General features: G+C 42.5%; 1 protein-coding gene across 1 annotated transcript in view; it reads right to left on the bottom strand.

Moving 5' to 3' along the window:
• APBB1IP (amyloid beta precursor protein binding family B member 1 interacting protein) overlaps nucleotides 1-12,497 on the bottom strand; it is a 62,566-nt gene that overhangs the window by 32,673 nt on the left and 17,396 nt on the right. The window contains exon 6 of the mRNA XM_007471376.1: nucleotides 11,370-11,491. Coding sequence (XP_007471438.1) covers nucleotides 11,370-11,491 — 122 coding nt within the window. The remainder of the gene's footprint in view (nucleotides 1-11,369; nucleotides 11,492-12,497) is intronic.

Here is a 12,497-nt window from a genome sequence, read left to right as displayed (position 1 = left end):
AAAAAAAAAAAAAAAAAAAAAAAAGGGAAATGAGACTTTCAGTTACAGCCTGCCTCTTTTTCTCACAGCTTCTGAAAATGCAAGATTTGAGAGCAGCAGGATAGGACAGAAACAGCAAATATGTTACATTTTTAATATCGCCTTTCTGGAATAAAGAGTAAATCAAACAAACACTTATCAATCCATGAGTAAATATTTGTGAGTACCCTTTGCATGTAAAATATCACTGTTCTTATGAATCTTTCTATCACACTGAAAAGATAAATATAAGTAGATGGCTATATATCTGTAGATGGGGGAACCATATAAGACACTGCATAAATGTAAGATGAGCTAAGTTCTACAGGTTTTCAGAGAGGAAGAACTCACTGTGAACCGAGATGATTAAGGAAGACTTACAGAGGAAGTCAAAGTTGGAACTTTGCCTTGAAAGATGTTCATATTCAAATAGGGAAAAAGGAATAAAGAGAGCGTGCAGGGCAGGAGGAAAAGCATGTAAAAAGGCCCAGAGTTAGATAAATATTGGGGCTCTTTGAAGCAACGTAAATGTCCATCAACAGATGAATGGATAAAGATGTGATGTATGTTTATACAATGGAATCCTATGCAGCCATCAAAAGAATGAAATAATGCCATTTGCAACAACATGGATGGACCTAGAGATTATCATACTAAGTGAAGTAAGTCAGACAGAGAAAGGCAAATATCATATGGTATAACTTATTTGTGGAATCTAAAGAGAAGGATACAAATGAACTTATTTACAAAACAGAAATAGAGTCACAGACATAGAAAACAAACTTATGGTTACTAAAGGGGATGGGGGGCTGAGGGGGACAGATAAAGTAGTAGTCTGGGATTAACATACACACAGAACTATATATAAAATAGGTAAACAACAAGGACCTACTGTATAGCACAGGGAACTCTACTCAATATCTTATAATAACCTATAATGGAAAATAACCTGAAAAAGAATATATGTCCATATGTACGTATAACTGAGTCACTTTGCTGTACACTTGAAACTAACACAACACTATAAATGAGCTATACTTCAATTAAAAAAAAACACTGGGTGCCTTTGGAGCACCCGTGAACAAGCAGCCTGGCTAGAGCTGGGGTACACCTGATGGAGACCTGACCATCACTCCCAATTCTTCTCTTCTGCCCTGTGTCAGAATTTGCCAATGCCCGTCATCTAGTGATGACTGTGCAGTGCCTCCCCGCAAAGTGGCCGGAGCTCATTTCCTTGCCCCTTTATGTTGGGTCTGGCCACGTGACTTGCTGCAGCCAACAGAACGTGGGTGGAAGGGACAGTGCCTCCATCTGAGCAGAGGACCAGAGAGGCGGCGTTGTGTGTTTCCACTCATTCTCCGGCACGCTCGCCTTTCACCAGCAGGAGAGCGTGTCAAGGTGGCTGCAGGTCCGAGGACAAGAAGAGGCACGTGGAACTCCCTGGATCTGACTCACATTCTGGAGCCGTGGACAGAGGACCTGATGACCTGCAGGCCCCAGACAGAGGAAGTACTTGCTACTCTAAGCCACTGGGATTCTGAGGTTGTGTTCATGTCTCCAACTCTGACTGATACACATGCCCACACTGGTTGGTCAGGGGCTCTGGGGCACTGAAGTCAAGAGCAGACTTTCTTTTAAAATACGAGCCTCTCCTGGAGGCTGTAAATGTGACGCCTGTATGATTTTCCTTCCAGCTGGGCCTGGTCCCGGATGGTCAGAGATGAACCTTGGCAGGACAGGGAGGATGGAAAAGAGGAGGGACGCCATGAGGTCATTTTCTCCCACAGTGGCTGGTCCCCTTCTACACCCGAGGGGAAGTGTGACATTGTGGTTCTCTCTGCTCCTCACTCGTGCAACCAAATAAACCATCACCACCACCAAATTTTGGTTAAGAAACAGCAAACGGAATGAAAATTGCCTGAAATATCAATAGTGATGATTGTTGGAGTGTGGGAATGTGGATGATTTAACTTTCCTTTCTTCTACTTTTCAGGGTTTTTTCCAATAAACTGATATTAATTTTGGAGTCAGAAACATAAAAGATGTTACTAAAAGAAATGAACAGCAATACAGCAAGCAGGCGACCTTACATTAATTTGTTTTCCCAATGCCTTCTCTGAAAAAGAGATTCTTTGGGCTCCTAGCAAGAAGAACAGCTAATGTTAACACCAGGGTTTGTCTCCCTCTCCAGACACAGACCTCAGGCCTCACGCATCTCTTTTGGTTTCGGGCCCCCACTGGTCTTTGCACAGTGGGAGCTGTATGTCAGCGCAGCTGGGAAAACAAAACTCTTTGGGTTACGGCTGAGTTTCACTTGTTCATCTGAACATCTGGCACTCTTTTAGGATGAGCAGACCACCCTGTGATTACAGTCAACTGGGAAGAGGAACTTTCCCAACGCCACCCAGACTGAGAAACTAGGAGAAACTCAGCTGCTTCGTCAACAAAGTTGCTTTAATTAGGACAGTAAGGTTCTACTGCCCCAACCTACTTTACCCCAAAGAGGCGGGACCACCTGGGCAAAAGGGTCCCTGTCCTGACTCCATGCTTTAGAGGGTCCCTACTCTGCCCCTAACCTCAGGTATTTCTATTCCCCTACACTGTGAACCTAAAACTGCTCTTTAAAATAGTCTATTATTTGGACTTCCCTCATGGCGCAGTGGTTAAGAATCCGCCTGCCAATGCAGGGGACACAGGTTCGAGCCCTGGTGCAGGAAGATGCCATATGCTGTGGAGCAACTAAGCCCAGGCGCCCCAACTACTAAGCCTGCGCTCTAGAGCATGCAAGCCACAACTAGTGAGCCCATGCGCCACAACTACTGAAGCCCACATGCCTAGAGCCCGTGCTCTGCAACAAGAGAAGCCATCACAGTGAGAAGCCCATGCACCGCAACAAAGAGTAGCCCCCCTCGCCACAACTAGAGAAAGCCTGCGCCCAGCAACGAAAACCCAATGCAGCCAAAAATAAATTAGTTAATTTATATTAAAAAAATAGTCTATTAAAAAAAAGCTTACTCATGTGCTTTGTAAATGGATGCTGCTGGGAATCAAATGGCCTTGCAACAGTATTTCGGTTCCACTGGCTAGCTTATTAAAATGCCAAAATTGATAATATGCTGGACATTGTATTCTTGGCATCTATTTAAACCTGCGATGAAAAATTCTGAAACATCTTTTTGCATGTCAACATACAAATGTGTGAGGTGGTACATCACTTCTCAAACTTGTTCTAGGGGGTTTGCAAGCACCAAAGTTTGATCTTCATTCATAGAGGCATCCTTCATAGAGGTCAGCCATAAGGGGCTGTGTGGGAAGAGAGTAAGGGGGTCACTGAGAAGGAGGGCAAGGACACAGCTTGTGCAGGGACAGGAGCTAGAGGTCCGAGGGAGATCCGGAGCAAAGATGCTCTCGACTGTGGTCCCCACAATATTCCTTTCCAGTGCCAGCCCGAGAAGCCTGGTCATGCTTCCATGAGATGCCTCCATATCCTTTCAATAATCATGTTAAAAAGTTCTAGGTAGAGCAGTTTCTCATGACCAAGCGATCCCCAGTGCCAGTTACGGCAGTGTCTGCACACCCAGGAGTCAGCAGTAGCTCTTGGAACCTCATCAAGGTTCACGAGTGAGACTCCTATGTGGTTCCTTCCTCTTGGGCATGAAGCTAAACCAGTGATGTCCCAAAGTAGCTATTCAATGGGCGGGGTGTAACAGCAGCCAGCAGGAGAATTCATGACTCTGCGTTTCCTCCTTTAAAAATGAGGTGACCTAGGACTTCCCTGGTGGCCCAGTGCTTAAAGAATCCGCCTGCCAATGCAGGGGACATGGGTTTAAGCCCTGGTCCAGGAAGATCCCACATGCTGTGGAGCAACTAAGCCCGTGCGCCACAACTACTGAGCATGTGTGCCACAACTACTGAGTCCGTGTGAGTCTGTGTGCCACAACTGCTGAGGCCCGCGCGCCTAGAGCCCGTGCTCTGCAATGAGAGAAGCCACCGCAATGAGAGGCCCGTGCACGCAACGAGGAGTGGCCCCCGCTTGTCGCAACTGGAGAAAGCCCTCACACAGCAACGAAGACGCAACACAGCCAAAAATAACTGAATAAAATAAATAAAATTTTTGAAAAGGTTTAAAAATTTTTTTAAATTAAAAAAAATAATGGGACCTAATGAAACTTCAAAGCTTTTGCACAGCAAAGGAAACCATAAACAAGACCAAAAGACAGCCCTCAGAATGGGAGAAAATATTTGCAAATGAATCAACTGACAAAGGATTAATCTCTAAAATTTACAGGCAGCTCATGCAGCTCAATAACAAAAAAATAAACAACCCAATCCAAAAATGGGCAGAAGACCTAAATAGACATTTCTCCAAAGAAGATATACAGACTGCCAACAAACACATGAAAGAATGCTCAACATCATTAATCATTAGAGAAATGCAAATCAAAACTACAATGAGATATCATCTCACACCAGTCAGAATGGCCATCATCAAAAAATCTAGAAACAATAAATGCTGGAGAGGGTGTGGAGAAAAGGGAACACTCTTGCACTGCTGGTGGGAATGTGAATTGGTTCAGCCACTATGGAGAACAGTATGGAGGTTCCTTAAAAAACTACAAATAGAACTACCATATGACCCAGCAATCCCACTACTAGGTATATACCCTGAGGAAACCAGAATTCAGAAAGAGTCATGTACCAAAATGTTCATTGCAGCTCTATTTACAATAGCCCGGAGATGGAAACAACCTAAGTGCCCGTCGTCGGATGAATGGATAAAGAAGATGTGGCACATATATACAATGGAATATTACTCAGCCATAAAAAGAAACGAAATTGAGCTATTTGTAATGAGGTGGATAGATCTAGAGTCTGTCATACAGAGTGAAGTAAGTCAGAAAGAGAAGGACAAATACCGTATGCTAACACATATATATGGAATTTAAGAAAAAAAAATGTTATGAAGAACCTAGGGGTAAAACAGGAATAAAGACAGAGACCTACTGGAGAACAGACTTGAGGATATGGGGAGGGGGAAGGGTGAGGTGTGTTAGGGCGAGAGAGAGACATGGACATATATATACTACTGTCTGGAGGGGTAGGATAGGGAGGGTGGGAGGGAGGGAGACAAAGAGGGAAGAGATATGGGAACATATATATATGTAGACTCGACTCACTCTGTTATAAAGCAGAAACTAACACACCATTGTAAAGCAATTATACCCCAATAAAGATGTTAAAATATTAAAAAAAAAAAAAAAAAGTATTTTGGGGTTGAATAAAAGAAACTGAAAATTCACTTAGACATTCTCCAAGTATGGAAAATAAGGAAGGTGCATATCCCCCTACCGTTTGGAATAATTTGCTGCCATTTGGGGATGACTTGACAGACCCATTGATACAGCAACAGAAAAAAAAAAATGCAAAGCAATAGTTAAGTATCTGAAATTATTACTGTCCCCATAAGTGAGAACAATAAAACTTAGGTGGGTAAAGGCAAAAAAAATAAAAAAATAAAAAAATAAAATAATAAAAATGAAGTGATCTGATATTACCTCTCTAAGTATAGACCAGTCATCCTGGGGAAATTCCTTCCTAATTAAGCATCTTTTGGTCCACAAATTTGCAGGATCTGGTTTCTCTCCATCACCTTATTATAGATAACTTTTGTTAAATTAATTAGACAAGGAGGCCACTGGACTGCGGGGACTCCAATGCCGGGCAGCCTATGTAAGCAAACCAAAATCTGAGCCTCAAGGTTACAAAAAACCGAAACCTAAGGGCATCCAATCACAAACAGTTACCTAGGCTACAATCAAATAACTTCCTTTCTTGGTTTCTGTACCTTCTCTCTGTAAGTCTCTCCCCTGGTTCTTAGCTGAGGAGTGCTCCTAATGACTTCTGATTTGGTTCTGCCGGATTCGAATCGAATTTTGTTCAAATAAACTCTTAAATTTTTTTAATATGCTTCAGTTCATCTTTTCTTATAGGTGACCGCTGAATTTCGGTTGGCATCAAATGACTTGACTTTTATATATAACGTCGCGATGTTGCAAGCGGTTTTCATGCTGGATTTAACCTTGAGAGGTGGGAAGTACAGCTGTATCACGTTGTACAAATAGAAACGTTGAATTCAGGTGTCATCAGAAAGCCTGCTAAGACCACACAGTCAGCAGGTGACACTTGAGACACAGGTGAACAACATTACTTTTCAAGTCACGGGTGGAGGCGGTGCTTTGCACTTGTGCCTGCAAAGCACACCACTGATGTCCCCAAATCTTTACTGATGGTTGTTTCTAATATTTGAGCTCAAAACCTCCCTTTGCATTCATTTTACTGCCGCCTGCCTAGACTTATCCCCGCAGATAAGTAGTTTGTAAGAGAATCCTATTAAGTACTAAGGATTTCAGTGTTGTAAAATTTCATGAAATTTTACATAATTTTGTATGGTTTAGTAATTTTCCAGAAGAACTGATACTCTGGGCCACAGAAGCTCTTTCTCAGTCAAGCTGCAAATACTAATCTGTATTTTACATATCAAACAGGCTATGGGGAGGCCAAGAACAGACTGACTTTGGAGTCATGAATGCAGATTCCAAGGAGAAAGACAGAATATGAACTCTCAAGCACTCCAGGGATCTACACTTGCAGACCTATGAGAGTAGGCACCATTGTCTCTAAGGGCACAGAGGATGTCATTTACCATGTAAAACAATGTGACTGTTAGCACACGGTTCTTCAGGAATGGTGGCCCAGGCCAGGCCTTTGCATCCACTGTTACAGAGACAGCAAAAGAATAAATGGGGGCTTATTCTGATCTGGGTCTCTGGCAATCAGTTTCTTCTCATTGTGGGAAACTGAGTCAGTGTAGTAACTTCTGAATGAATTGTTTCCATTTGTGATATCGTCCTGCTAGCTGTATTCAATTTACCTTGTCTGAGGACGTCCTCAGTCACTACCAATTTCATTCTAGGTTTCCTATAGTCTTGAGAGCTCTGAACAGAAGACTCAACCTATGGAAACCACTCATCAAAGTCCCCAATGAGTCTTAAGATCAAACAAAGGCCTCCTTTCTATCTTTAATCTCAGTTTTCTCATCTGTAAAGAGGAATAGCAATATATCCTTCTTATAAAGATTGAATACTTGCAAAGCTTCTAGCCTAGCATAGAGTAGCTATTAATAGTTTCTAGCAATTTCCATCTTTCCCTGGATGATCAGTTTATCCCTCTGCATTTGATAAAACATACCTTTTGTTATAAACTGCCATGTAAATAAGTTCTTAGGCTTTTCCAGCAAGCGGCCTGAGGTGACCTCTAAAAATGGTTTGCTATTCACTTGATCCAGAAAACCCCACAAAATCATGCAAATCAAGAGGTTCAACTCATCGTGTTCACTTTAAGAACACTCGTGAAACTGCCCAGGCCAATACGTGTATGCGTATCCGAAAAGCCACCAAGTAATCTGAAGGATGTCTCTATAAAGAAGCAATGTGTGCCATTCTGTCATTACAATGGCGGAGTTGGTAGGTGTGGCCAGGCCAAACAGTGGGGCTGGACGCAGGGTCGGTGGCCCAAAAAAAGTGCTGAATTTTTACTGCAAATGCTCAAAAATGCAGAGAGTAAGGCTGAACTTAAGGGCATAGATGTAGATTCTCTGGTCATTGAGCAAACCCAGGTGAACAAAGCCTGCACAATGCAGCACAGGACTTACAGAGCTCATGGTCAGATCAACCCATACACGAGCTGTCCCTGCCACACTGAGATGGGCCTTACTGAAAAAGAACAGATTGTTCATAAACCAGAAGAGGAAGCTGCACAGAAGAAAAAGATATCCCAGAAGAAACTGAAGAAATAGAAAATTCTGGCCCGGGAATAAATGCCGCAAAAAATAAATGCAAATAAAAGTTAGAAAAAAAAAAGTTCTTAGGTTTGATATCTTAAGAACTTAGAACAAATACTATCTAATAGAAGTCAGTTCCTGTCACTATCTTTATCTCTAGAAGTTTTTTTACAATCACAGAGGAAAGTCCCTTAATGCAAGGTAAGTTTGGGGGGTGGATATTGGGAAAGTGACCAAAATCCAGTCAGTTCTCTTTTTCCTTGTAAATAAATACCTTGGAGTTGGAGAACAGGTGAGATGGGGATGTCAAAGGTAGAAAGATTTTTACTCATCTCATGAGAAGACAAAAACAACACAAGGAAAAATTTAGAAGCATGTCTCTAGTGACATTTATAGATAAAATATTGCCCATCTGATAGAAAACACGAAAGTAAAAATGTGTACATTTCATGCTGAATTTATGGAGGGTGAAATGAGATTTTTCTTTGAAGGAGAAGGAGAAACTCAGCAATGTTTAAAATGTAGTTCATCATGTTTATATCCCAACCTATTTCTCTTCTCATGCTTCCTACCGAAGGGAAGGGCATCAGGACCTATCTAATTCCCGAGCGGGGAATCAGTGTCATCCATGTCTGCTTCTATGCCTCCTTATTATACCAGCATCCAAGCGGTCATCATATTCTGCAAAATTCCATTACCTCCTGAGTCCCTCCCAATGCCCTTCAGTCCATCATCATCTTTCTGGGCTTCTGTAACCACCTCTCCATCACATGGCGGCTGCCACTTTTACTTTCTCCAAATCCATTCTCTGCTGTGCAATCACACTGATCTTCCCTCAACTCAACACCCTTCAACGGCTCCCTGCAAGCCTCAGGACAAAGCCCAGTGTCTTTAATACGATATACAAAGCCCTTGATCACCTTGTTCCTGCTGCTCTCCAGTCCAAAGGAGGTCTTGCTAGGACCACATGATTTTGTTAAAAAACAATTTGATCAAGAACAAAATCACAGCAGAAACAACACGTTGATTCAAAATCTCCCCCACCACTTATTTTTCAGGTCTTAGTCATTCGGATGCACTAAGTATTTAGTAGTGCTTAGTTTTTATGCATCTTCAAGCCTTTGGGGTCATTTTTCAGACTTTTTCAGGTTTTTAAATTTTATCTCTATTTGATTCTTAGACAATTATGCTTGTTTGGCATCTATTCCTAAAGTTTTGGGGCTTGTGGCAAAGTATTAGAGAGTGAAGTGAGTGTAAATCAATGGCCTGATGCCATGGCTGCCGGCCAGGAAGACCAGGATCTGTTCCAGCATCCGTGAGTCCTAAGCGGTGTTGGACCTCCACCGGCTCTCACGGGCACTGGGATGCTAGGAATAAACACAACACACTATAGGCTTAATGCAGTGAACAATTCCCTGGAACACTGTCAGTGGCTTCAGAATCTTCTGTCACCTAATAAGCTTCTGCAGATGACAATTCACTCACCATCTCTACTTCCATAAATCATTTTTTTGCAAGAACGAACCCTAGACTTGAGCTCTTCCACCCACAGAGAGTGGGGCACACTCCATGCCCCTCAATCATGACCACAAAGTTGAATGAATCCCACGGTGGCAAGAAAATGCAGCTTCATATAAAAGAAATATAGAATATAGCTAAACAGGCAAAGCAGGCATGAGTGGTTGAGGCTGGGTTTTTAAAAACAGCAAAATGTTGAAACAAGAAAAATCTCGAAAAAACAACCTAACCTTATACCTAAAGCAACTAGAGAAAGAAGAACAAACAAAACCCAAAGTTAGTAGAAGGAAAGAAATCATAAAGATCAGAGCAGAAATAAATGAAATAGAGATGAAGAAAACAATAGCAAAGATCAACGAAACTAAAAGCTGGTTCTTTGAGAAGATAAAAATAACAAAATGTTGGGACTTCCCTGGTGGCACAGTCGTTAAGAATCCACCTGCCAACACAGGGGACACGGGTTCAATCCCTGGTCCGGGAAGATCCCACATGCCGCAGAGCAACTAAGCCTGTGCACCACAACTACTGAGCCCACGTGCTGCAGCTACTGAAGCCCGTGCGCTTAGAGCCTGCGCTAGGCAACAAGAGAAGCCACCGCAAAACAAGAGAAGCCACCACAAAATGAGAAGCCCACGCACTGCAACGAAGAGTAGCCCCTGCTTTCACAACCAGAGAGAAAGCCCGTGTGCAGCAATGAAGACCCAACGCAGCCAAAAAAACCAAAATGTTAAAAACTGAGTAAACAGCCTGAAAATATATTTTAAACGAACCTCTTACAATCATGATTGCATGAACTGGTGATTGGAAACATTCATTTCTGACCTGCTTTTATTTTAACCAATATGCTATTTCTTTTTTTTTTTTAATTTCTTTTTATTTTTTTGGCTGCACTGGGTCTTTGTTGCTGAGTGCAGGCTTTCTTCTAGTTGCGGCGAGCAGGGGCTACTCTTCGTTGCAGTGCGCGGACTTCTCATTGCAGTGGCTTCTCTTGTTGTGGAGCACGGGCTCTAGGCGCGTGGGCTTCAGTAGTTGTGGTACACGGGCTCAGTAGTAGTGGCTCGCAGGCTCTAGAGCGCAGGCTCAGTAGTTGTGGCACACGGGCTTAGCTGCTCTGCAGCATGTGGGATCTTCCCGGACCAGGGCTCGAACCCATGTCCCCTACGTTGGCAGGCGGATTCTTAACCACTGCGCCTCCAGGGAAGCCCCCAATATGCTATTTCTATCAGTTTCTTTTCCACAATTTACCTGAATGGACTGTCACCCCCTGTCCCTACCTCCTCCTCGTGGTCCAGCTGTACAATTTCCCATGACCTAAAAGAACTTCCCTCTTTCTTCTCAGACTTTGCACACACACCCCGCCTAGGATGCTCGCTTCTACTCTACTCTTCACTTGGTTAACTCCAACAGATTTCCCAGGTGAGCGCTTGAATGCAACTTTGTGTGAGGAAACTTCCCTGCCTGCCATGTGCAGACAGTTGGCTGGAGATTTCCATGGGACAAGTCTAGGACATCCTTGTACGCATGATTTGAGGAAGCTTTTACAAATATGGAGAACAACACTTTTTATTTTGTAGACTGTATGTAGAGTTGTACATTTTCCAGGCGTTCTCTTGACTTATCCCAACATCCATAAGCACCAAATATGAACAACAAAGAAAAGGGTATCTCTAAACTATGAAGTGTTAATGGCTCAGAGTGCGTCACATATATTGGATTAATGTAGCCAATGAGCTATAAGGACAGAAGAGGAGGATAAGTCAATAGAGAGGTATATTTTGGATGCTGAATCAAAAGAAACAAAATGGATTATTTTCTCTCTGAATCCTTCAAGGGGCTCTTAGTTTACATATGATATGGCCTAAGAGTTGTTTGTGTTTCTTTGAAAGGAATACATTTGTGATATTTTGTGAGATAATGAATGATCTGGTGAGTACACAGGTGACATTAAAAAATGGATATTTTATATGGTTTAACAATATACAAGTTATCTTACCTGGGGGTTTTTAAATACAGCATATTTTTCCTCCTTCTCCAAAAACAGCACTTTATTTTCTGTGTCTCTTGTCCAGTCTGATAAGACTTCAACAACATTTTCATGGTCTTCAAAAAACCTTTCTGATAAAACAAGGAAAAGCATTCTTTCAGACCCAAGACATCAGGGTTTCCAACAGAGAAATAAGCTGGTGTTAACACAATGCTTCATACTTCTCATCAGTTTTTAGAAATTCCTAATTCTTACATGATGCCACATTGTAACATCTCTATTATGTGTATTCTTCAGTCTCAGGTCTTCAACTTATTTTCCATTAAAAACATGGCAGATGAACCTACAATACAGTGATAATGGTCAGCCATTGCTCTTTTTTTCATATTAGAATTTTTGACTATTTTAAATAGCCCCAGGTGGAGGTAACATCCTATATGGAAGGAGGACAATTAGGCAATAATTGGGTAAACAACTTTGAATGAAATTATGAGATAAGTGATGAGTGCTATAAAACATCACTCCCTAAAACTCTAAAAAACAATGTACGAATTTCGGAACCAACCCTAAACCTTCCTTTAGAGAGCTTTCAATCCTCTATTTGACTCAGAGAGTTGAAGAAAACTTCAAGAAGTTATTTCCGTGCAGACCATTTCCTCGAGAAAGATGTGTACCCAAAGCTTCTAAAACATGTAATTCTGTATTCCAACAGGCTCTCCCAGGAGACAATTGTTCTATGAGTGGTACTAAGAATGAGAAGTAACAGAGTATTTCTTTAATTGCTTTTTAGCTTTTTAAAAGAACTCAATCAACTTCTATCCGCTGTGCTTTGCTCTTGGGGGCTGAGCCTCTTCCACTAGACAAAGTGTCAGACATTGAGTGAGCAGGCAGTGATGTGAGGCCCGCGGCAGGGCTATCCTAGAGTATAAAGAAGTAAACTTTGGGCTTCCCTGGTGGCGCAGTGGTTGAGAGTCCGCCTGCCGATGCAGGGGACATGGGTTCGTGCCCCAGTCTGGGAAGATCCCACATGCCGCAGAGCGGCTGGGGCCCGTGAGCCATGGCCGCTGAGCCTGCGCGTCCGGAGCTTGTGCTCCGCAACAGGAGAGGCCACAACAGTGAGAGGCCCGCGTACCGCAA

The sequence above is a fragment of the Lipotes vexillifer genome, unplaced genomic scaffold, assembly GCF_000442215.2.
Source record: "Lipotes vexillifer unplaced genomic scaffold, Lipotes_vexillifer_v1.1 scaffold1049, whole genome shotgun sequence".
In the NCBI taxonomy this organism is placed as follows: Eukaryota; Metazoa; Chordata; class Mammalia; order Artiodactyla; family Lipotidae; genus Lipotes; species Lipotes vexillifer.
Note: the sequence above shows the minus strand (reverse complement) of the source record. Positions and strands in the feature narration are given on the sequence as shown.